The 24,595-nt window shown below is 43.2% G+C and overlaps 1 protein-coding gene across 2 annotated transcripts; it reads right to left on the bottom strand.

Moving 5' to 3' along the window:
* Positions 1–15,342: 15,342 nt before the first annotated feature.
* Positions 15,343–23,986, bottom strand: PDIK1L (PDLIM1 interacting kinase 1 like). Of its 2 annotated transcripts, none has more exons than XM_088790595.1 (3): positions 23,853–23,986; positions 21,324–21,625; positions 15,343–17,573 (listed from the first exon to the last, which is right to left on the bottom strand). In XM_088790595.1, the coding sequence occupies exons 2-3, from the start codon at positions 21,606–21,608 to the stop codon at positions 16,833–16,835; spliced, it is 1,026 nt and encodes a 341-aa protein (XP_088646721.1). In that variant the 5' UTR covers positions 21,609–21,625; positions 23,853–23,986; the 3' UTR covers positions 15,343–16,832. The 2 variants fall into 2 exon arrangements, with proteins under 2 accessions (XP_088646721.1, XP_088646720.1); XM_088790594.1 differs by lacking the exon at positions 23,853–23,986 and adding an exon at positions 23,367–23,496.
* Between the last annotated feature and the right edge of the window lie 609 nt (positions 23,987–24,595).

Raw genomic sequence — 24,595 nt, 5'->3', positions numbered from 1 at the left:
ACCCTGATGGGTAAAAACACAGGATTAGGTAGGGAAGAGACTTGCCCAAGACCAAATCCACTCTTCCCACTGCACCCTCTGCCTGTCAAGTAAGGTAATGAATCTGAAAACCAGAAGGCCTATCTCTTGGAGATTTTTATTACCTAGTTAAAGGGATTATTATTATTGTTTAAAGGGATTATTATTATTGTTTTGTCCATGATAGCTCCATATTGCGTTGTTACAGCACTTTACAAAATGCTTTTGTGTACGTTATCACAATTCATCCCCAGGACAATCTTTGGGGGATAGGTTTTATTTTCCCCATTTGACAGCGGAAGCGACTGAGGCTCAGAGGTGAAATGGCTGATCCAAGCTCACACGACTAGGAATAATGGCTAACTTTTACTGAGAGATTAACATATGCCAGGCACAGTTCTAAGTACCTTATGCAAAGATTAACACATTTAATCCTCGAAACAATGCAATGAAATGGGTACTTGCATTCTCCTAATTTTATAGGTGAAGGTTGGGGGTGCAGGCCAGTAGCACTGAGAACTGGTCGTGAAGGAGTTAAGCATGGAGGCTGGGCAGGGCCCAGCTGGGCTGCTGTCAATGGCAGGAAACCTGGCCTGTGAAGGAGGGGGAGGATGGGGCTGTTGTGTCTGACTCCTGATACAACCCCCATCTCTTTGGTCTTAAAGGAGCATCCGGGTTGGGTGGAAGGGCAGAGGGGGCCCCCTGTTCAATTGTCTTCTAGGGACCAATGACAGATGCTGGGCTACAGAAAGAGGGGATTCAGAAGGAAATGCAGGTGCTGCCCTGGGGCAGCCGCTGGTCTGATGAGGGTGACTAGAAGTGACCCTGCCTCCTTGCAGAAGTGCTCAGAGTGGGTAGACAGAGCCCCAGCCCTGGGGAATTCCCTCTCAGAGGGGGGTGACACAGCTCTGCCCTCAGAATTCTGAGGTGGGGGTGGTCAAGGAGCCTTGCTGTCAGGAGCTCCCAGCTTGAGGGCTGATAGTACCTCATCCCAGGATGCCAGTGGACAGAGACACTCCACCATGTTGGCAGAGCAGGGTCATGGAGGAGAGGTCAAACTGGATGGGCTTTCTGGGTGAGGGAGACCTAAAACGGTCTGCGGGAGATGGTGGGAGGGGGAACTGAGGTGGAACTACAGCTGCCTACTCTGCCTGTCTCTTGGTTGTACTTGCTGTGAATCAGATCATCTGTCTTTCTGGTTATGGGTCCCCAGGGAGATCCTTAAAGTGGCTCCTTCCGGCCCCAAAGCCAGGACCTCGGGGAAGGGGGAGGCCAAATCTGAGAGATGTTTCCTTCCTATTTCCGAGCTCATTCCTGAATCACCTTGAGGATCGATGGGAATGGGCCTGAGTCAGAATTGGCTCCTTCCAGGAGAGGGTGGGAATCAGCTCTGGTCAGTGTCAGGAATAATGAGATGGATCAGGGGGGCCCTTCATATCCAGACCCACATTGTCACAGAGGAGAAACATGTCACCTTCCTCACCAGCCAGCTACAGCCCCCTGGCCATAGCCATGCACACCTCTGCCTGTCTTTGATTCTAACCCTGGTTTACCACTTACTGGCTGAGTGGCCTTGAGCAAGAACTTAAACTCCCTGAGTTCCTTCTGTGTAAAATGGAAATGGCAAGACCAGCTCTTGTGTGGCACCAAGAAGTGGTGGCCGAGAAAGCACCTGGTGCCTCAAGGTGCTCTTAAATGTTGGATGACTCTGCCTCTTAGCTCTTGCCCTCCACCAACACCTTCCTGACACCTCTGGCCTAAATCTTTTTTTTCTATTTCCACAGTCTCACTCTCAGCTGCTGTCAACAAATCATTTTGAACACTGCTCTGTGTCCTGGGGTCAGCAGATGGGTCAGACATGGCTTTTGCTCCCAGGGAGCTCAGCCTAGGGGTGGGGGTGGGGCAGAGGCATGGAGAACTGATCACAACTCAAGTGAGGGCAGTGCTGCTGGGACCGAGATGAACAAAGCCAGGGACATGGGGGTGGGGGTGGGGGTGGGGACATTTGTTCTGCCTGGTGTGAGGTGGGAAGCTTTCAAAGAGGAGAGGGTATCTGGACCTGGAAGGGATTTCTGCTGGGGGTGGGATGGAAGGGGGGGATTGGGAAGTTGGAGGTGGTAGTGAGGGGTGGGGGAGGGAGAGTGAGAGCAATAGGCCAAGAGGACAGCAGGAGCCAGGGTGTCAGTGAGGGCAAGAGGCTAGGAAAGGAGCTGGGGGGAGAGGGAGAGAGAGAGAGGAACTCAGGAGGGTTTAGAGAGAACTTGCGGTACAGAGAAGGGAGGGGTTCTGTGAGGAGATGGGTTCAGTGAGGTGGTGGGGACCCTGAGAAAAGACAGGCTCAGAATGAGAGAAGGGGACTCAAGCAGGGGTCTGGGGTTCAGTGAGAGGAGGACAGTTCAGAGAGGGAGGGGCTCCGCGCTGGACGTCTGTATTGCCCCAGCACCACAGGAGGAGCCCCCCTCCGCTGGCCGTGTGAGTCCCCAGAGAGATTAGAGCAACTATCCTCTCATTCAGGGCTTTCCGTTTCGGAAAGAATCTCAGCCACAACAATAGCCTGGCTCCCGCTCTGCCTCTGACGGGGCGGGCCCTGGGCAGAGCCAGGTGCCCAGCACCCACTGCCCAGTAGTCACTGGGGGTGGGGGGTGGGGGCGGGGCAGGAGCCACAAGAGAGAGGAGGGGCAGTGGCATGTGCAGAGGAAGGTGTCATTAACCATTTTTTTTCCTGAACACCTAATGAACAATAGGAATAAAATAGGATTTCTGCTGTCACAGGGCTTACAGCCAAGTGTTCAAATAACAAAACCAACTATATGAACTGAGTGTTTACTATGAGCTAGGCACTGTGCTAAGTGCTTTGTGCTCAGTACCTCACTTCTGACAGAACCATATGTGAAGTGGGTGAGGAAACAGGCAGAGAGAGGTGAAGTGACTCACCGAGGGTCACACAGCTTGCGGATAGAAGGGCTGTGAGTCCAGAGCCTGGCTCCTGGCCACTGAGCAGCATTGCCTGCCTCGATTCTGCTGTAGGTCAGGCTGGAGCAATTCTACTGTCACTAGCTGCTGGCCTCCCTGTCTTGTTGGCCCTGTTGGCTCAGCCTGCTGGACGGAAGCAAGGATGGGAATGGGGGCAGCCCCAATGGCCGTCCTGGCTCTAGCTCTCATCTACAACTTCCGTGACCACACCTTTCCACCATCTCTACCTTCCACCACTGTCTTTAGTAAGGTGCCTCTAGATGAGTACATGGAACAAAAAAGGTCCAATCTAGACTTAGTAAAATAGGGGAAAACATGGAAAAGAAACGGGTTTCTCATGGGATACAGTGGCAAGAAATCTGTCCTCTTACCTTGACAAATATATACCTTCATAATGACGCGTTGAAAAATGTTTTTTTATACAGAGACAGTCATCAAAATATCAAAGATGACTCAATCTAATTGTTATTAGGCATGTATGGTGTTTTGTTAAAGGGCCATCAATGTTGGATGAGTAAGGAAATAACATGAATAATTCATAAATTATATCTTTATTCTATAAAATTATTTTTCTTGCCTTGATTTCAGCAAAATTACCAATTGTGTTGCTATAATGAAACGTTTCACATAAGTTGTATTCTATTGATAGTAATGCCTAATTAGATAACTTTTCTTTAGTTTTTCTTTGTTTTTTTCTTTAGTTTTTTTAAATTTCAATTTGGTGAAACTTCACTCTACTGAGGTAGTAGCAGCTAGAATTGAAAATACAATTCTTAAAGCAATACTTACATTTAGAGATGAACTATGAATGTCACATAGCATGTTGAAACATTTAAATAGGGTATGTATAATAAATTATCATTAACACAGAAAACATCACAGTATATTTTAATAACATTATATAAAATCCCTATTTCTTATATCACAGTTTTCACCATCACATACAGCTGGGTCTAGATTCACAACAGTAAACAATTGGCACCATGCGTCTCGCCTATTATGCCTAGTCTTCATTTACAAATTTCAAAGTAAAACATATTGTTGAGCATTGCACAATGTTCCTTAGCCATCATATGCTACTATTGCAGATACCGTGCTACACACATTGGAACACGAAGTGAAGCAAGAAAATGGATGCCCAGCACTTGCTGGGAAACAAGTCTTTGTTGTACATGAATCTCTGGCATTCGTTCTCCGAGAGGAAGGATGTGACAAGTGAATTAATTTGTCGTTTCTCTTACCTAAGTGCTTTCACCACTCGGTCTTCCTCTTCCCTGCCCTCCACACAGCGTGTTTGTAATGTTGGCAGCAGCGCAAACCTTGTGGCATTTGGATGTATAGTCTTTTGTGTTGAGGATGCAGGCAGTAGACATGAATCGTTTGTTTCCGTGGGGCTGTAAGGTGTTAGGTCAGAGCAGATGTTGAGGGGTCCGGCTTACACTGTGAAGCGTGGAACACTGGGTCCCGAGTGGCAGATGACCATGTGGTCTTCAATAAATGACTTTTGGGGTGTTTCTGATACCAAGACCCTTTAAAGGCCAGGGGTCCTTCTAGCCATTTCTAAGGGTGGCACTGAGCTATGGCCAGGGAGGTGTGTCACGTCGAACTTACCTGACTGTGGGGACCTACACTTTTATATGTGAGGAGGGCAATTCCCACAGAAGGTGGAGGTTGAGAGCTGGGAAGACACCCCAAAGGTGGGTATTCTAACTGCCATGCCTAATATCACCATAGCGTTATAACTAACGTCTTGCTTCTACCCCTGGATTATAACTGTCACCTTCTCTGTGGTCATCGTCAGCTTCCTGCTCATTCTACACTATGGACATCTGCAGTTCTGCCCTTCAGGAATGATTCATCTTTCTTCTGGCAATCTTACCCTGAGCTTGGCCATCTTTCTCCTGCTCTCAGTCCCTGTGCTCCCAGAGCAGGGTCACTTGACTCAGGGTGGAGCCCTTGACCTAGGCCTGGGTCAAAAAGCCTATCACACTTCTCTGGCCCCAGTACTTCATTTAAAGATGGACATGTAACTCAAATCATAGCCCATGAAACTCTTGCTGGGACCTCTAAGAAAAAGCTTCTCTCTTTTTCCTGTTGCACGAGAACCTGGGAAGACAGAGCCCTGAGAGGACAGCCTGCCCAGGACTGAGAGTCAACAGAGAGTGGTGACAGTGAAAACCAACCTTGATGAGTGGAGTCTCTGCATCTAGTCATGTGTGAAGCAGCAAACCTATACATGGTCTCACAATTGGGGAAATACATTTCCTTTTGGCTTAACCCTATTGGGTAGATTATTCAGTCACTTACACCAAACTACACCAGAAGGAAGCACACAATTCTCTCCAAAACTAGGGTCACCTTCATCACAGTGCCCATAGCACCGAACCTGTACAACCTTGGTTTACTTACCATTCCAATCCATCTCCACATGAATTTCTCAGGAATGCTGAGCAGGTCCCTCGAGGCTTGTAAAGCTGGCCTGGCAGGGCATTAGAAGTTCCCATAAGGAGTCAGGATAGATACCAAAGTGCTGGTCTTGACTTTGTCATGAATTCACACTTGGTCTAGAGCAAGTCACCTTCTCTCTTAAGCCTCAGATTCGGATCTGTTCAAAGGAGGAAAATGCATTAGACCAGTGGTTCCCAAATACCACTTCTCAGGTGGATTCCAGTTGGCTACCTAAAATTCACCCGGGGAGCTTGTTAACAAGACAGATATCAGGACTCCACCCTCGGAGAACCTGATTTAGTAGATCTGGGGTAGAGTTAAGGAGGAAAGAAGATGACACTGGGTCAGACTGATTTAGTAACATGAGTGACCTTACTAGAGATTTTAGATTTTAATGTGTTTTAGTTACCTTTTGCAGCTGAAAGTAGTTCTAATAGTTTGCTTGTTTGGTTGACTAAAACTAGTACTCAACGTGACCTGTGCATTGTCAGTGAGGTTGAGGTGCCAGCATTTCCCTGGTTAATGTGTCTAATATCTAAGAAGATAGGAATGCTGGAGAAGATTTATCACATGACTTTGTGTTTACTCCCTAATCCCACTGAATATATTCCCCAAGAGGGCTCAGAGGGTAGTTCTTTATCTAGGTGTTGAGATAAACACTAGTGAGAGCAGCATCAGTATCCTTGAAAAATTGTATGGTGGCTGTCCTCTGCAGCTTGAGTATTGGAAGAGGCACCACTGAGATGGGCTCCCTGATTTCACGGGGGGATGATGGGGTCTTAGAGGAACAGAGGCCAAGTGGCAGGGCTGAACTGAGAGTCATGGCGGGGCCCTTCACTGTAATGGGCAGTAGGATGAAGTGACATTAGAATGGTTTGACTTGCAGGGATCTTTGATCAGAGTGTCCCTGAGAATGAAACAGACGAGCAGCTTCGTAAATATTATTGAGTTATATTACAGAAAAACCTTCATGTCTTATGGCCTGACTTGAGTTGCTGTCACAATGGCGCACCCCAGCCTTTCAGCTGACTTCCAGATCTATCTAGTTCACAAACCTGGAGTCCCGATTGAATAGGAGGCCAGGTCCCTTAAGGAAACTGCAGCACTGCCACAAGCATATACCATAAATCTTCCTTTAAGTAAGGGCGAAGGGAAAATCCAAACATTTTAGGAATGATTAGACATTGAGTTTGAATTGATGCTAAAATCTGGGAACTCAAGATTCAACATGTCCAAAACTAAACTAATGATCTGCCTCCTGTTCCCCTGCCCCCAAACCATGCTTTCCTCATCCCAGTTGATTCTTCTCCATCTCAGCATCCTTCTAATTGCTCAGAGCAAAACCTTGGAGTAATTTTGGACACCTCTCCTTTCACATTCCACATCTAATCCATCAGCAACATCTGTTGGCTCTAGCTTCAGAATGCATCTAGATTTTGATCATTTCTGTCTCACTCCATTCCTGCCACCCAGGTCCCAACCATGATCATCTCTTGCCTGGATTACATCCTGGTCCCCAAGAACGATTCAGCTTCTGTCCAGCTTTTCCTCTGAGATCCCAAGGTCATCTGAAGGGGGCTTTGGAGCAGCTCCTCCAACACATCTCTTTCTATTCTATTTGAAATTTAGACACCCTTTCCCACTTCCTCCCTTCAATCTTTGTTTTACAAACAAATATGAAGCACCTCCTCGTTCCAGAGCCTTCATAATGTTTAAACGCCTTCAGGAGAGAACTGAGAATAAATCTTTGTGCCATAAAGGGCCAAGACCCTGAGTTGTCTGCTCCCTTTGGCTTCCTGAGGTTCCAACCGTAGTCAGAGAGGCCACCTTTACTAGCCCTAAGTGATCTAGAAGAGATTGGTCATCAGGAGATGAGAGCCTAGGCCAACTCTTGTTTAGTGACACATTGTGGGGTCTGTCTGTGGTCCATCCCTTACCCTTGAGAGATTGCCCCTAACAAGACTCTGAGATTAGGTGAGTTTGGCACTGTGAGGCACAGGCTGCAGTGATCATTTTGTTCCCCACATTATTGCAATGTCTATGGAAAGCAAGTCCGTGGAACTAAGGGAAGGTAGAGACTCAGATTGGGGCGTGGTTGACCCAAGGTCACCCAAAAAGTGCCAGTCTGATTGTTTGAGCAAAGTGTTCTAGGCCCATCCACCAGAGGGCAGGCTTTACCCTTCAAGAAACCTTTCTGATTCGCTTTCACCTGCTGGCTCTCTTTCCCCAGTGCAGTAGTCCAAGGGCCTGCTTCACTGCCTGGCACCACTGTGCACCTGCTGGGCGGCCTTAGCACTGCTGTTCCACCTGGTGACCACTCTGATGGTTATTTACCTTGACCCTTGGGGCTTGGTAATACCAGCTAACCAGTAGAGAAGTAATTCCTTCATTTATATTTTTTCCTGTAGTTCATGAAATATCTTCACATAAATTATTCTCATTTGGTTTGCAAAGCAACATGGAAAAACGATTTATTATTATGGCCGCTTTTTAGAAGAGGTAACTGAGGCTCACAGAGGTGAAGTGGCTCCACCAAGTCACAGAGTAAGTTCTGCTGCTGCTGCTGTCACTGACATCTATTAAGCACTTGCTACGTGCCAAGGACTTTTGGAAATTATACCTAGTTAGTGCTGACAGTAATTAATTATGTGAAGACCAAAGACATCACTCAATTGAACCCTTTTGGTCCTATATCCTTGAAAGAAATCCTGAAGTCAGGAAGTTTCTCTTCTAAGGACTGGGCCTAGGATAAAAGGTAGGCCCAGATAAACATGTCATGTAACCCCAAAGAATTATTTCTTTTCCGCAGCCCATTGTAGTCCACAGGTACAGACATTCTTTGGGGAAAGACTAGAAGAACCAAGTGTTCTCTCCCACCCACTGGTATTGATATGATCAGAGAGGTTGAGGGTCCACCGGATCTCTCATTAGCTTCAGGAAATCCTGTCTGCTAAACTGGAAGATGCAGGGCCAAGTCAAACCTCTGGACCAGGCTGGTTAGTTTGTGAGCCAGCTGGAGAAGTACCAGAGCCCTTGCAACACAGGTAGCTGTTCTGACAGACCCTAGACAGGAATGGGTACCAGCCAGGAGACAACCAGTCAACTCCAGCCTGATTTGGGCTAATCTGAGACTTAGCTTTTCAATCCCTTTGGTGTCCATTCTTTTCCTTTCAATATCCACCCCATTTACCCTGCACCCAGAGTTTTTGTGTAATGGTTCCTTATGTAACTATAATAGAATAGTGGTTTTTAAAAGAGTGGTTCAAAGGTCTTTTAGAACTGGTTAAGAATCTGTTAAAAGTTATAAACTGTCTCCATAGAAAAATGCATATATATATATATATATATATATATATATATATATATATATATATATACAAAATTTTGCTTATAATTCCAGTAGGTCCGCTGACAATCCTGGGTTCCTTTGTTGAATTCCTGCTTGAGAAGAAGCCCTTCTACCCTAGAGTAAAATACCTGATAATGATTTCTTTCTGCACTGCTTCTTCTTTCTGTTTCTCAGAAACAGCTAAGTTCTAACATGAGGTAGAGTGGGAGCGTGAAGATAGAGCCTTGAGTTGGGGTGGGATGCTGAAATGCTGCTGGGTGGGAGGTAAGCAAATCGAAAAGATACTACACTCTGACCTTTTTTATCCATCCCCCAGTCTGACCAATGCCGTTTCAATTACAATATTTTATCTTATTTTCACCTTAGAATCGCTAATGCTTAAAAAATATTAACGTGAGGGTCCTACCTTCTGAAATTCTCATTTAATTAGAGATGGACCCTGGGCATCTGTTTCTTTAAAAATGTTAAAGGCTTTATTGAGGTATAATTGATGTAAACCTAATGCATGGTTTAAGGATAGAGTTTGGTGAATTCTGATCAATGCATGAAACCCATGCACATACCCATCAACCCTCCCAAATGTCCTCATGGCTCCTGTTCATCCATCCTCCTACCACCTACCCCACTCCATTCCCCAGGCAACTACTGATCTGCTTTCTGTCATATTAGTTCTAGAATTTTGTGTGAATGTAACCATACAGTATAATATTGATGAGTGTTGTCACACTTCAACGTAGGGAGGGTTAAGGCGTCTTTGAGGATCACAGAAGTCTAGGACTAATTTGGCCACAACTGTGTGTGTACATTTGTGATGTATTAGGAGGTCTTTCCATTCTGGAATTGATATTCCATTTCCATAATGATATCCATTATTCCTGGCACTGTGTGAGCTCTGAGGGTTGTTCTGCCTGATCCTTTCAGATGGTCTTTCCTGCTCAGATCATTTCCTCACAAGCATGTACTGATCAGTGTTTAACTGCTGTCTTGAACAAAACCCTCTGAAAATGTCTGGAGCTCTTTCTTTGTTTAGCGCTCTCTTGCTCTTGCTCTCTCTCTCCCTCTTCCAGATATTCTACCCCATGAATTCTAGCTGGCTGAGCCTCCCTGAACTCTGAATTCTGTCCTCAACTCAGGGAGATTGCTAGATTCAGTTTAGGTGCCCTTTCTCTGTGGGGCAGCGTTAAAGAGTCTCTCCAGGAAGTCAGCTGGGGCGATCACAGGGCTCACCTCATTTCTCTTCTCCCAGGGAGGAGCATCGTCCTGCACTCCCGTTGTCCAGTGTCTGGCACTTTAGTTGTTTAAGGCAGGAAGAGAAATCTAGGCCCTGTGATACTCCATAATGGCCAGAAGCAGAAGTCAGCAGTGTTTGTTTTTTTATTGGGGAAGGGGAACAGGACTTTATTGGGGAAGAGCGTGTACTTCCAGGACTTTTTTCCAAGTCAAGTTGTTGTCCTTTCAGTCTTAGTTGTGGAGGGCGCAGCTCAGCTCCAGGTCCAGTTGCTGTTGCTAGTTGCAGGGGGCGCAGCCCACCATCCCTTGTGGGAGTTGAACCAGCAACCTTGTGGTTGAGAGGACACTCTCCAACCAACTGAGCCATCTGGGAGCTCAGTGGCAGCTCAGCTCAAGGTGCCGTGTTCAATTTTAGTTGCAGGGGGCGGAGCCCACCATCCCTTGAGAGACTCAAGGAATTGAACTGGCAACCTTGTGGTTGAGAGCCCACTGGCCCATGTTGGAATCGAACCAGAAGCCTTGAGTTTGGAGCATGGAGCTCTAACCGCCTGAGCCACCGGGCCGGCCCAGAAGTCATCAGTTTTTTGTTTTTGTTTTAACTTCCCAGGTTAAAATTCTGATGTGCAGCCAGAGTTGAGAACCACTGAAGTCTAATTCTATTCTTATCAGTTTTAGCCATTGTTGCCATGCTCGCCTCTCTCCCCCTCATAGCTACGCTTGTACTGTCATCTCTCAAATCACACTAGTTAATGAACGCTCTCCCTGCCTTCTACCTAAAGTTAGGAGAAATGATGTGTCATTCTAGTATTTGGTACATATTAGTCCTCTCCAAATTTCCAGGCATGGTAGTCTATGTCAGAAAGACAGCAGACATTCTGAATTATTATCAATCATGTTATTAGCAAATAGAAAGAGGAAAGAAAAAACTGGGCTAAGAAGACTGTTAGTGAACCAACCTGTGGAGGGCTACAGGGCAAAGAGCCAGGCAGGACATTATAGCGATGGAATATATTTTTCAAATAATCGTGGAAAAATGTAAGCTAAATTAATAAACAAACCTGCTATCTATCAGGATTGTAAATTAGCTGCAAAGGGAGCTGAGAGTCATTCCCTATGTGTCCTCCAAAGAGAAAGGGAAGCATTCATTTAAGTATGCCATGCATTTCTGCACGCACCATCTCATTACATCTTCACAATGCTCTGAGTCAGGCATTATCTCTATTGTATACATGTGGGAAACTATGGATTTGAGAGATTACGGAGCTCATGAACCACACGGCTAGTAACAGGTAGTGTCTGATTTCAAAGTCTGTGTCCCTTCCCTCTGCCTCTGTCAACAGCTGTCTGTAATCTCCAGCCCCAAGGCACGTTTTTTTAAGAATAAAATTTTACTGGAGTAAAAATACCTAGAGAAAAATATACAAATTGTAAGTGCAGCTTGGTGAATTTTCACAATATAAATACATCTGTCCAACCAGCACCCAGATCAAGAAACAAAATAATACAAGTACCCTAGAAGTTCTCCTCATGAATGGCCCATTTTGGACTTAGAAGCTTTAGCACAGAGGTACTTAGTAGAGCCTAAAGTTCAGGGGCCCTTAACTTGGGGTCCATGTGGGCTTCCATAAATCCCCTGAAATTATAGACAAACATTTTCCTGAGGAGAGGATGTAGTGCCTTCATCAGCTTCTCTCAAAGGGGAGAAGAATCAGAGCTACGACTGAAAACCGGCTCATTGGGAATCTATTCCTTCATCCAGCATATTGTCAAAATCAGAACACAGTAACAGCAATGGCTACCATTTGAGAACTTAATGTGCTGGGTCACGCACTTTATGTGTGTGGGTGAAATAAAAGGGTTCTATGGGAAATAACCTCATAGGGTGATCTAATCATAAATTTCTAACTGGGCAGGTCATGGTGGGTAGTCCTGCCCCAGGCCTATAACTTCTTTAGTAAAAGGTTTTTAAGCCAGCCCTGTCCATTGCGATTCTAGGTTATCACGCCTTTAAAATGCCAGAAGTAATACCTCTAGAAGGGGGTATTATCTCTCGAGAGTACATAATCTTAACTATCCTGTAATCCAATCCCTGCCTTACTTTCTCCAATCTTCCTTACCTCCCCTCAATTTCAAATGCATAAAAAAAGCTGCAAAACAGTTATTCCCTGGAGCATTTGAGATCTTGCTCCCCAGCATATATCATCAGTTTGGCTGAAATAAACTCTTATAAAAATTTTCTACAAGTTTGGATATTTCTCATGTCGACATGTGTATTATCTCTGACCCTTACAAAAACCCTGAAATGTAAATATCATCTCCATTTTCCAGAGAGAGGAACTGAGGCTCAAAATGAAGTGACTTGCCCAGTGCCACACATTAATTATGTGTTTGCAAAAGCTAGTATTCAGTATGAGATCTGCTACACCAAAGTCTGTCCTTCTGCTGCTGCCGTGTTTCCCTGAAAACAAGACCTAGCCGGACCATCAGCTGTAATTCTTTTGGAGCAAAAAATAATATAAGACCTGGTCTTATTTTAATATTAAACCAGGTCTTTATAATATAATAAATATAATAAATGTAATAAATATAATACCAGGTCTTATATTAATTTTTGCTCCAAAAGACTATTTAGAGCTGATGGTTCGGCTAGGTGTTATTTTTGGGGAAACACGGTAAGCCATGATGCCTTTGGTAATATCAAGTTGCCTAACTTTTGCTCAGGACAAACTAAGTTTGAAATACCAGGACTGAACCTGAAATGAAAGTGTGAAATCAAACAAAAGCCCAGGCTTTTTTTTTTTTTTTTTAAACAATTCCCTTCTAACCAATGAAAAATCATTGCAAAAGGGAAAGTACTGCCTTTAAAAGACGCACTTTGCCTTCAAGAGGTGTGGCCCCGGTAGGTTTTCGCAAGTAGGAGTTAGTATCTAACCACAAACCAACTGTGTATCATTACACTGCACTTTAGCGGACAACTATGATTGGTCGACCAAGAGAGCAACATTTGAATTCAAAGAAAAGACCAAAACAACTAAGGGTCATCACTTCAGTGAGAAAGATAACGCAACAAAACGCCAACTGGAGTCAGAGATTAGGCACTGAGACACTGTGTTAAGAGAAAACCATTACCTCATTAACTGGTGTTATTACTAAAAAATTCCTCATCAAGAAATCTGCCCTTATTTGAAGAAAAACCCATTGAAAAGATATGCAAAAACCACGTGAACTGCAAAGGATTACAAAAAGACTAATAAACACAAAAATGTATAGTTTAAGATTCAATTAAAAATTAATCTCTAAACAGAAAGCAACATTTGCCTGTCTACAAAGGATATACCAGGAAAAGGTGGCAAAGTCGCAAGGAGCCACAATGCCCGATGCCTACTGTCCTACTTGTCACTAGATGCTTTGTCTCCCATTTTCCCTCTGCTGTTCCATTGGACCACTAAGAGCACTGTAGCCTCAGTACTTTGTTTATTCTGGAGAAGGCATAACGCGTAGTAAAACCGATAAAGGAAAGAAAAACGTGGGTGAGGTGACTTTATAGAAAGGAAACCATGGTCTTAAGTGATAGGCTGAAAAACTGCATCCTTTACTTCATTCTGAGTCTGGGATGCATCCTCAGCTTAATGAGGGAAGGGTAAATGAAAAAAAAATTAATTTCCGGCAATACAGGTTTTTCTGACAAATACCAAAGATAGTTAGCATTAAAATTTTAGAGAACTTGAAATGCTGAAAGGAACTCCTATAATTCAATCATCTTTTCCTCTGAAAATGACATTGTTTCAAATTATATACCCTCTATTATGTTCATGAAGTAAAGCACTACAGAACTTAAGAGAGACACCAAAGCAGTAATGTGGAATTTTCAGGTTTTTTTTGTTGAAACTCACTTTATTTAAAAAAAAAAAGTCATGAACAATAAATTACAATTATTTCCCCCCTTTATAAATTCTTCATAAAATATATTTGACAATTTTAAAAGAAAATTTCAAAAGTTGCTTTCATTTTTGAAGTGCTGATGACTTATATTTTGACCATTCTGTCATGCTGGTGAATTATTTTGTAGCTGCTACAATAGTTTGATAAACATTTTACAAAAACAACAACAACAAAGAGGAAAAAACAGACCAGCAGAAAGAACTATTCAGTGTGCTATATCTGACATTGAACACTTTTCATCATCATGATAAAGTATCCCTTAGCACCAAAAAATCTACAGGAACCCCATCTTTCTAAGTGACACCTAGTGCAAAATAACATTCTAGGAACTAACTGTACAATCCCATATTTTAACTGGCCACAGCTGCCTATAAGCTTATTTGAAATATTTGGTCTTTCTTCAATTAAGACAAATTTCATAAAATACTATACACCATGGCAAGAGACTCTATGAAGAATAATTTTTTATTGAGTACCTATTATGGGCAAGGCACTGTGCACATTTCTTGCTTTCATTTTCCTCTAGAAAAAATATCCAGGACTTTTCAAGTATAGTAATCATTTTTTATTTCTTACTCCTGGCTGGAAAAAACCTGTGGCTATACACTCTTTTTAAATTGTCATTTTATCAATTGATCTTTAGTGCTGAGCACACAGTAGGTACTTAATAAATACCTCCTGACTGAAAGAATAAATAAAAATAATTTACCATCATTTTGTTTGGGATCATAGGCTACGTTAGAATACAAAGACTTGAGAAAATTCCAGAAGAAACTTCCCGATCACCTCACACCCTTACCACCAATGAAAGAAAGAATTCCACTTCACAGGTATAATCTTTCAGAATAAATGATAATCATTAACTCTTTTAAATGAGGCAGGACCAAAAGGTATGTACTTAAGAAACCAAACATAGACATTCGAAGAGCAAATTAAGTACTGGCATACCATCCCCTGAATCATTTGGAATCTCTGCTATGTTGATAGACATTATAATGATGCTTTTTACTTCCAGTAACTCAATCCTCTTGGCCAGATCTGTGTTAACACTAATTTGGTGATAGAGGGTCAATTATGAGGTTCCAGTGTATTGTTGCACTTCTAATTTATCTTGATAGTAATGTTTAAAGTACATGATTTTCTTTTCATTTTAAAAGGCGTTATTTCAATAAAACCTTTCAGTTCAAGTTTTAAACTTCCAGACAAGTAATATTAATACATCATTCAGAAATTTTATGTACTCCAATTTCTTTGTGCTTTTTTACCTCTATAGTCCCCTGAACCCATTTTAAGAAAAAATATGATAGCGATATTCCAAAAGTTGTGGAAGTTCAAAAAAGCTGAGGAGACTATGCAAACTATCAATTATTTCAATATTCTAATTTCTTTTCTTTTTCACTTTTGACCAAAGATTCTAGTGCTTTATAAGATTAGCCCAGATACAATTATCTTAACCTTACAGGCTAATGTTCTGTTTTAGAAGAAACCTTCTTTCCTTAGATTTTAACTATCTGCATTTACAGAAAAACAAACTGGAAACCATGTAGGGTTAAAACCAAACTGACTTCAAGAAAAATAATGGTCTACGAATTTGACATAGACCATACCAAGTGATTGTAAAAAATCTGTAACTTTTCTACTTGATATAGTTGATGCCACACTATCCATTTGCCAAACTGTATAGGTGTCATATCCCACCTTAGAAAAAGGTTATTGACATTTAATACAACCATATCACTACCATTACTGTCAAATTAGACAAAACAGCATTAGTGCCAAAATGAAAGAAATCCCAGTGATGAAACAAGACACCCTATTAGGGCAGGCAACGTGAGGGTAAAGCTCATTTGGTTTCTTCAACTTTATGCTGAGGCTTAGACCTAAGTCTTGAAATAAAAAAATTAATATATCAAGTACTATAGTACATATACATAGCAAAGCTTTCAGAAACAGAAAAATCCTGTGTTCAGATTTATGTCAGAGAGCAGATACTCAAGTGCAGACATATTCCAACGCAGTGGTTTTATTGGTGAATTGCCTGCTTGGCCACCTAAAAAAGGTATAACTGAATCACCACCAATGTCCTTGCTAACCTGCCGCCACACAATTGCATGGCTAGCTCTACTCCTGCAGCTATAGGGCACTGGAGAGCTCAAACATACTTCAGCAGCTTTGGATCACTTAATTTCATTTATGTTTAATTAGATTGTTTTAGACTCTCCAAAATTATGCCTTTAAAAAAAGCTGTATAATATTACAAAAATAAAAAAAAACTTCGCATGATTTCATTAGAGGGACGGGGTAGGAAGATGAGGGAAGGTTCTTTAATTTTTCATCACTGATTTCACCAGCAAATCTCAAAACCCAAACCTACATCAAATAATTTAAACAGAAGTGGCATTTTCTTCATATGGAATGCAAAATGCACACATTCACATACTTACATATACATAAATATATACATATATGTTTCCTTTACAAAGCTTCGAAGGTTGCATTACCAGCACGCAAACCTCTTCTTCCATGGAAATTCCTAATACTGACAAGGAATGTCTAAAATACATAGAGACATACTTCCAGCAAACTGGACTCTCCTTTCTTCTTGGCTCTTAGAGAATTTTTATGTCCAACTTCTATCAATGATTTAAAAAAAATTTACACCCACATTGGTAATACACATTTAAAACGTACTAACAAAATGGCCAGCTTGGACTTAAGAAAAAAAATGAGGAAAAAGAAAATCCCACAATAAAATCTAAACCCTTAGAAGGTGGAGTTTAGCTTTTTATATTCTTTTTCAGCCACATTATGTTGCATCACTGTTAAAACAGAAGCAGCATATCATCCAAGATATTTGCAAATAATGTATGTGTCACGTTTCCCAGCTGCTATCTTTAAATGCAATTTGTACTAATCTGAGTTCTAGTTCAAAAGCATCTGGACGATCCTGAGGGTTTGCAGCCAGCATTTCCTTAATCAGTTGCTTCATTCGCCCATTCATAGACTTTTTCTTCACAGGAATGAGAAGTTCCATTTTGGGATTTTCCAGAAGCGCCTCCCCAACAGGCACAATCTCAGTTCCTTGTTTTACATAACTCCCCAGGAGTTCCTTCTTTGTCTCTGTGTCTATGAATGTGATCCTTTCCAGCATTGCCCAGATGATAATCCCCAGAGCAAAGATGTCAGCTTTTGCTGTGTAATGTCCCTCCCACACTTCAGGAGCCATGTAGAAATCTGTTCCACAGGCTGTGGAAAGGAAACACTTGTTTACACTGACAGGTTCTTCTGGGTTCTGCCCAAAGGCTGAACAAACTTTACTTAGGCCAAAATCAGCCACTTTTAACGTGGGTTCCAAGTCACTGGTATCCAACCTGCTTTGAGAAATCAAGATGTTATCAGGTTTAAGATCTCGGTGGATGATCTGGTTTTTATGCAGGAAAGCTAGGGCACTGCTCAGCTGAAGCATGAAGCTGGTGTTAGTTTTACGATTGGGTTTTCTGGACAACAGATACTCATTCATATCTCCTCCGTCACAAAAATCCATCACAAACCACAAGTAATAGGCGCTTCTGGGATCAAAGGCAATTTCTCCTTTTAATGAAGTCTCTACAAGCTATAGGAAGGGAAAAAATAAGATTATAATCATCTACATAGTTTATACAATTCAGCTACAGAAGAAAAGTAACTGGTTAGTCTCCAATTTTAAGTGGAAACCCTATGAATATTTTATTTGGTTAGTGCTTTCTTATGTGCATTTTATTTTAAACTTCAGTACTTCAAACTGTCACTTTGTCCCTAATGAGTATACACCAAATCTCCCAAGTTCAGAGGCAAAACTTATTTTAAAATAGCTTTATTTTGAAAAGTGTCCAAGTGGCTATATATTTTCTGCATGTCAATGGAGCTGAACTCTACCTACTTAGCTACCAGCTTTGTGAATGGATTGAAGTTTCAGCCGCTAGACTTGGGAGATTGCCAGCTGGGATATAAACATCAATCAGGAAATTCTATTAAATGAAACTGCCTGAAATATTCTCCTTGCTCATTGCACACACACTATCAACATAATCTGTGAAATTGAGAGAAAAATGATCATAGAACAACCAGTTATTACAGAAATAAAGTGCTCCTGTAGTCACTGATAAAAAAAGACTGACATCATTACTTCATACACTTCCACAGGCAGAATGCAAATATGTTGGCTATCTCCATCACTGGATGGCTTCTAAAAACCAATTTATAAAAATCATATTTGCATTTTGATATGAAAATTCAAATCTGAGTCTGTTTATTTCTTTCATTCTAATATACAGACATATAGTGCTTTGAACACATTTGTCCTATGGAGTCCTCTTCAGACTCATGGGTTTAATAGAAACTCAGTAGGAAAGCGAAGAGTTGTTGAGTGAGTGAACTGTTAATTTTACATTAAAATCTACATGTACTTCCTCTTATCATTTTGGCGGGCAAAAGCAAAGAACACCTCTCCACGCCCCCTCCCCTAATAGCAAACAGCAGAGGCAGATGTCTTTTTTGCATGCATTTTCTGTGTTGCGTGTTTGCCAGTGAGACAGAAAATGAAGGAATAGAAAGGTACAGGTCACATAATTATTTACCAGGTGCACTGTTACTAAATAAGCTGAGATTAAAGACCAGCACCATCACGCTTACTTCATTTCCTCTCTCTACTCTCAAAAGCAAACTTCCTAAATAGCTTTGAGCAATGCAGAGTCCTAGCAATCAAAAGAATGGTTTAGAGTAAGGCCAGATAGCAAATATTTTAGGCTTGACAAGCCACATAGGGTCTCTCTGTTCCATATTCTTCTTCCTTTTTTAAAAAACTCATTAAAAATGTAAAAATTATTTTTAGCATCCAGGCCACACAAAATCTGGTAGAGGGTTATAGTTTGAGGGCCTCTGGTTGAGAGCTACAGCAATGTAGAGCTCAATCTGCTTATTTTCACATGCAGAGGATGGTTAGCCATTGGTTCACTTGCCTCAAGTCCCTCAATAGTTTCCCTGTTCTCTTAGTATAAGCTCTTTAACAGGGGCTAAGGGATCTTGTGTGTTCTGACCCTGGCTGATCTTTCTAGTCTCATCTAAAACAACTCTCCCTGCACACTATAATCTCACCACCTTCTTTCAATTCTTAGAACTCTTCATGCTTTTTGCTTTAAGACATTTGTACGTACAGTTCTTTCTGCCTGGGAAATTTTCTTACTTACCTAGCTAACTCCTCTTTACCCTACAGTTTTAGTTGAAACAGTTTGTAATTCTTGAACCCCAGGATTATGTCACGGTGCTTATTATATGCTCCTATACCATCCTACACTTCTCACTCATGACACTTATCGCAAGTATGCAGACTGGCCACTAAATTCCTAAGCATGAGAGGGTGTCCTCTGTTAATTTGTTTTACATTTTCTTCTAGGTGAGATGTTTACCTATCAGGAACTGATTTAATGATTCCAACTGAAAACAAGGACGTTATCTGGAAAAACATGAAGGAAAATAAAGATTTGTGTAGTGAATGGAGAAGACCATGCATAGGGACTCTGTGGTCACACCACAGATTTGTTTGTCTTTACTAGATGTAAATTTAGTGAAGGCACTTGCTAAACGTGTTAATTACTGTCTGGTTAACTAAAGAAATCCATAGAAAAGGCAATTTTAATAGAGCTACCTAATACGGAGTACTTCCTATGTGCCAAGTATCGTATTTGCACCTCTAATTCTGACAACTTTCATGGAAGGTAGAAATTATTATTCCTGTTTTACATAGGAAGATACAGGTGCTGGGAAAAATTGGGGTATTTATCCAAAGTCATACACCTAGCAAAAAGTGCCACAAGTCAGGTCTATTAGGCTTCCAAATAAAGAGATTACTAAACAAAAAGGTGCTTTAGAGTAAAAAAAGAATCACTGACTTAAATCTAGAAGGACTTACATTTTCAAGCCTTGAAAGACCAGCCTAGTTACTATAAAGATCGCTTGATCTGGGCGGAAGGATACCATCAGCACAAAGTAATATGTTTAACTGTCTTTCCAAAAAAGATTATGCAGCTTAGTCTCCAAAATTTAATGCAAAGTTCAGCATGGTTCTACACACTTTTGAGAGAGAATGCTGTAAGAATGTTTCCAATATTTTCTCTCAGTGCAACTTACAAAATAAGCACTTTCAGAAAAATAACATATCGAATACAAGCAATAGTTGTGTTTTATATTCAGACTTAAAACTTCAGGGCATAGCATGTCAAACTGCAATATAAATTAGGTTTCCAAAACTAATATTTGTTCACCATACAATAAAGCTTGCAAGTTCCTAACTACACAGGTTAATGTGTTTGTTTTCTCTGTTGTTCTAGGCCATAAGCTTTTGCTGTTTTACAAACAAACTTTTGTACCCTGGTGGTAAATTCTGAATTTAGACACTCATGGAAAGTTGTTTCCTTTTCCAAGAATGACTGGACTTAGGAAATTTTGCTCTGGCCTTTAACTAGCTGTGTCTTAAGTATCTTTATCTGCAGCGAGTATAGAGCTACTAGAGATTTTGATCTATGGCAGAAGCAACCATAAAAAACCAACAACACCCAACCTTTCCTGTTTTCCCATGCTTTTCGCAGGTCTACAAAAGAGTAACTTGGAGGCAAAAGAGTGATTTGGAGGTTAAGAGAGCACAAGTTTTAGCTGTCAGTCCTACGTTCAGCTTCCACGTATGCTACTTGCTGGCTACGTGACTTTGGATAAATTCACTCTCTATTCTAAGCCTCAGTTTCTTCATTTGTAATGATAATAATAGTACTTTCCTCATAGGATTGTTCGGAGCAACTGTCTTTAAAGCATTTTGCACAGAGCATGGAACTAAGTAGGAACCCAAATGTTAGCTTTTAGCACTGTTGATAACATTCTGCTGCTAAGCCACATCATGAAAATTAAGTGGAACTGCATGGTTAAGAAACCATGTAATTCTAAAACAGCAGAGGTTTATGTTCATTTCTTACAAAGAAATGCCCAATTACTTATGGGCGCTGCTATTACTTGTGGAGTGTTTCCTTTTCTTCTGCCTTCAGTTCCAAAAAAAACTGATTTCAATTAAGTGTATTAGATTCTAGTCTTGATCACTTTTCTAGCTCCTATGTTGCCCCATTCCTATGCAGATTGGCAAGTATCACCACCTAACAGGTGGCTTATGTTATTTTTAGGTATTTGATCACAGGTTTAAATAAAACCTTGTTTTAAAGCAAACACTTACTCAATTGTCCTAACTATATAAACATCTGCGTTTAAAGTAGTTCATCTACCTCTTCTTGCTCACCAAAGGTTATGTTCAAATCATTTCTATTTCCCATTCAACCACACATACCTGTAAATAAAGGGAAGAATTAGAGCCGTGGGACATCTTTTGCACCAACCCATCTTTTTGTAGGATGCACTCCTCCAGGTGAATCACATTTGGATGTTGGCTCTTGATACTGCTTAGTGCCCAGAACTCACGCAGGGCTAGTTCAACATTCTCAGGTGCATGACATCGAATTTTCTTCACTGCCACCCGTGCAGAGGTCTTTCTGATGACTGCTTCATACACAACACCGTAACTACCTCGGCCTACCTCCCGTATTAGATCGTACTTTGGCTGGCTACTCACCATCTTCAAAGTCAAGGTTTCTGGAAAAATCAATAAAGTGCTTTGTTAAAATTAAGCATGCCTACTGGCTTGCATTTCTTCTTATGTATGATTTAGATGTCATCTGTCTCACTGTTCGTAGTGCTTTTTGCTATACCTTGGGCAAATCTAAATATTTTAATAGTAACAATAAAGCAGCTAACACTTATGCAGTACTTTCCATGTATCAAGAACTGTTCCAAGTACTTTATAATATTAAATCCATTTAATCCTCATAACAAGGTTATGAAGTAGATACTATTGTGGTCATTTTATAAACGAGGAAACTAAAGTATGGAGAGTTTAAACAACATGCCCAAGGTCAAATAGCTAGTATCTGGTGGAGTTGGGATTTGAAACCAGGCCATCTGTCTCTGACATCCACAATTTTAACCGCTACACTATACTGCCTCTTACACAAACTGCTTTAAAATGTCACTATTAAACATAAACCAAAAAATTCAGCATTTACTGATCACAAATAAAATTCCGACTTCTTTTTAAAGCTGACACACACACATAAGAGGTCATAAAACAGCAAAAACAAAAACCTTTCACAGTTAGAAATACAAACACCTGGCTTATGCTTAGGGACTGAAAGTGAACCAGATCACATATAGAACTGAAAATGTGTAGTTGTTTTTATTATTTAAAAATAAACAGTCAAAATGCGTATGTTCCTATTTTAATTTTGTTACTTCCTTATTTCTTGCAAACTAAATGAAAATTAAGTTTGTGAAGAAAAATGTTCCTTTGAAAATAAAGTAAGCTACTTCGAATGTGGTTACCTTTCTGTTGTTAACAATAGCTTTTTCGATCTAGGTCATTTTTGCCAACAAAAACTGTCCTACAAATCAATGGGCTCTCTTTGTTTGGGGGAAGAGTTTAGAGGGAAAAAAAGCTACTGACCCTTGAGCTTGAAAAATTGGGAACAACTACTTTAAGTCCGTAAGATTGATTTAATAAAGAAAACGAAAGCTTCTGAGATTGCTCCTTAGTCCTGCTTCCTCAGATTGGACAACCACCCTTCAATTCCTACCGTATTTCCTAGTGTGTGATTTCCTGGCCCAGCAGCCTCTGCCCCACCTACACAGACTTCCTTTCCTGTTCTCCGTGTAGTGCCAATTACTGTCCATCTCAAAGTGCCTCGTGTCTTTGAAGCTGTCCCATACCCCCAACCGAAAGAGCACCTGAATAAGGGGGAGGGCGGGTGTTTATGAAATCCTTGGGATCGGGTATCAAAACACAGCACGGTAATGCATCCCGTGCGAACCTTCGTGACTTAGGTCGGCATTTCCCGGGCCTTGCGGGGCGGCCAGGCCATACACCTGCTGGTGCCCGGGAAGGGCCAGTCCTGGGCAGAGGTGTTGTCCGACGCAGCGGCTTAGGGCCCCGCTCATTGGCCAAGTATGAGGCCCTCCCCCTCCTCAGCTGCGACCAGACGAAACCCAGAGGGGATCCTCCCGAAGCCCTTCACCCCCAGGGGCCAGGCCTGCAGCTGCCCTAATTCCTGGGGCTGGCGGCTGAAGCCCGGGGCCTGGGGATGAGGCCATAGGCTTAAAAGCAGGCCGCAGCTGGGGTCGGTGGCCTGAGGGGTGCGGGCCGGAGGCCTGAGGAGCGCAGGGCCTTCCCCAGGATGAGTCCGCTGACAGGTCTGTGACAGGCCCCCTAGTGAGGGAGGCACATGCAGGGCCTTCGGCTCTGCAGCAGGGCCTCTCTGCCAGGCCGAAGGGCCGGATTTACCTCAGGGTAGCCGCCGCCGCTTCTCCCTCTCACGGGCTCTGCAGGCCGCCATTATCGGGCAGCTCGCGCCTCCACTGCCGCGGCCTCCAGTCAGAGGCCGGCGCGCGCCCCCGTGGTGCGCGGACACACCCCCTTACGCCTCGCGGCCCCGCCCCCCTCCGGCTTTCCGTAGCGCGGGCCGGGACGCTCGCTATTGGGTGCGCGCCTGGCGTTCTGGTGGCCGCCTCCCTGCTCCTCTGGCTTCCAGGAGCCGGGAGTCGCGGAAGGTGTGCGCGCTCCGGCACGCACCACTCGTGTCCTTCCTCGCAGGGGTGGCCAGGCCCGGATTCAGGGTGACCACTCCACTCCTGGGTCTTAGTCGTGGTCCCACCGCAGCGGGCGCGCACGGCCCGCGGCCTCGGGGTTTGTCTGCCGCAGCAGGTCCAGCCTGGGGGCTGCGCGCGTCCGGCGCGGCCGCCCCTGCCCTTCGCCCCGCTGCATACCTACCGAGCTGCAGGCGGGTGTGCAGGGGTCTCTGGGGTGGGACGCCTGGTGCATCTTCCTCGGCGCGGGCCTGGGGTGCGTGCGGGACGCAGAGCTCTTCGGCAGGCCTGCGAGGAGGTGCGGCCGGAGCTGGGAGGCCTGGCGTCCGCACCTCCGGGAGGGAAGCTGCACCTTTTGTCAGAGTTACTGAGCCATGTTTGCGGGCGTTGCAGTTGCCGAGGCGGCGGCGGCGCGGGGCTGGGTGCGATCATCTGGGAAGACGCCGTCCCCTGCTCCGCCGGTGCGGTGGTACCTCCCTTAAAGAAGCCGGCGCTTCATTGTTCCCAGGCCGCAGCCGCCCAGGGTCGGGGGCGCCCTTCCCCGCGCGGAGAGGAAGAGGCGGCGGCGAACGCACCTGACTGCTGCCCGCCGTGCACGTCCTGCCCGACGGCTCGTGTAGAGAGTCGGGATCTAGCCGGCGCGCGGCGAGAGGCGCCGGTCCTAGCCGATCGGTCCCGGATTGACAGCGAACACAGCCGTTCTTCCGGGGCCAGACCGTCAGCCCGAGTCATTAGGCAACCCGACTGCCCTCAGATCCCAGCACTGATTCCCCTGACAGCTAGCCTGGACCTGTCAGTTACTTAGAGACCAAGACCAGTTGGTCATTCAGTTAGTTAACCCAGATCAGTGAGCACCCGCCAGAAACGTCCATTCCTTGTTCACCGATTTGTTCTGCAACTACTATGTACTTGTCAATAAGGTGGTTG

The sequence above is a fragment of the Rhinolophus sinicus genome, chromosome 14 (genome assembly GCF_057876585.1).
Source record: "Rhinolophus sinicus isolate RSI-liver-muscle chromosome 14, RSI-T2T, whole genome shotgun sequence".
Classification (NCBI taxonomy): Eukaryota; Metazoa; Chordata; class Mammalia; order Chiroptera; family Rhinolophidae; genus Rhinolophus; species Rhinolophus sinicus.
The sequence above is the reverse complement of the archived record's forward strand: the minus strand, read 5'-3'. Positions and strand labels throughout refer to the sequence as shown.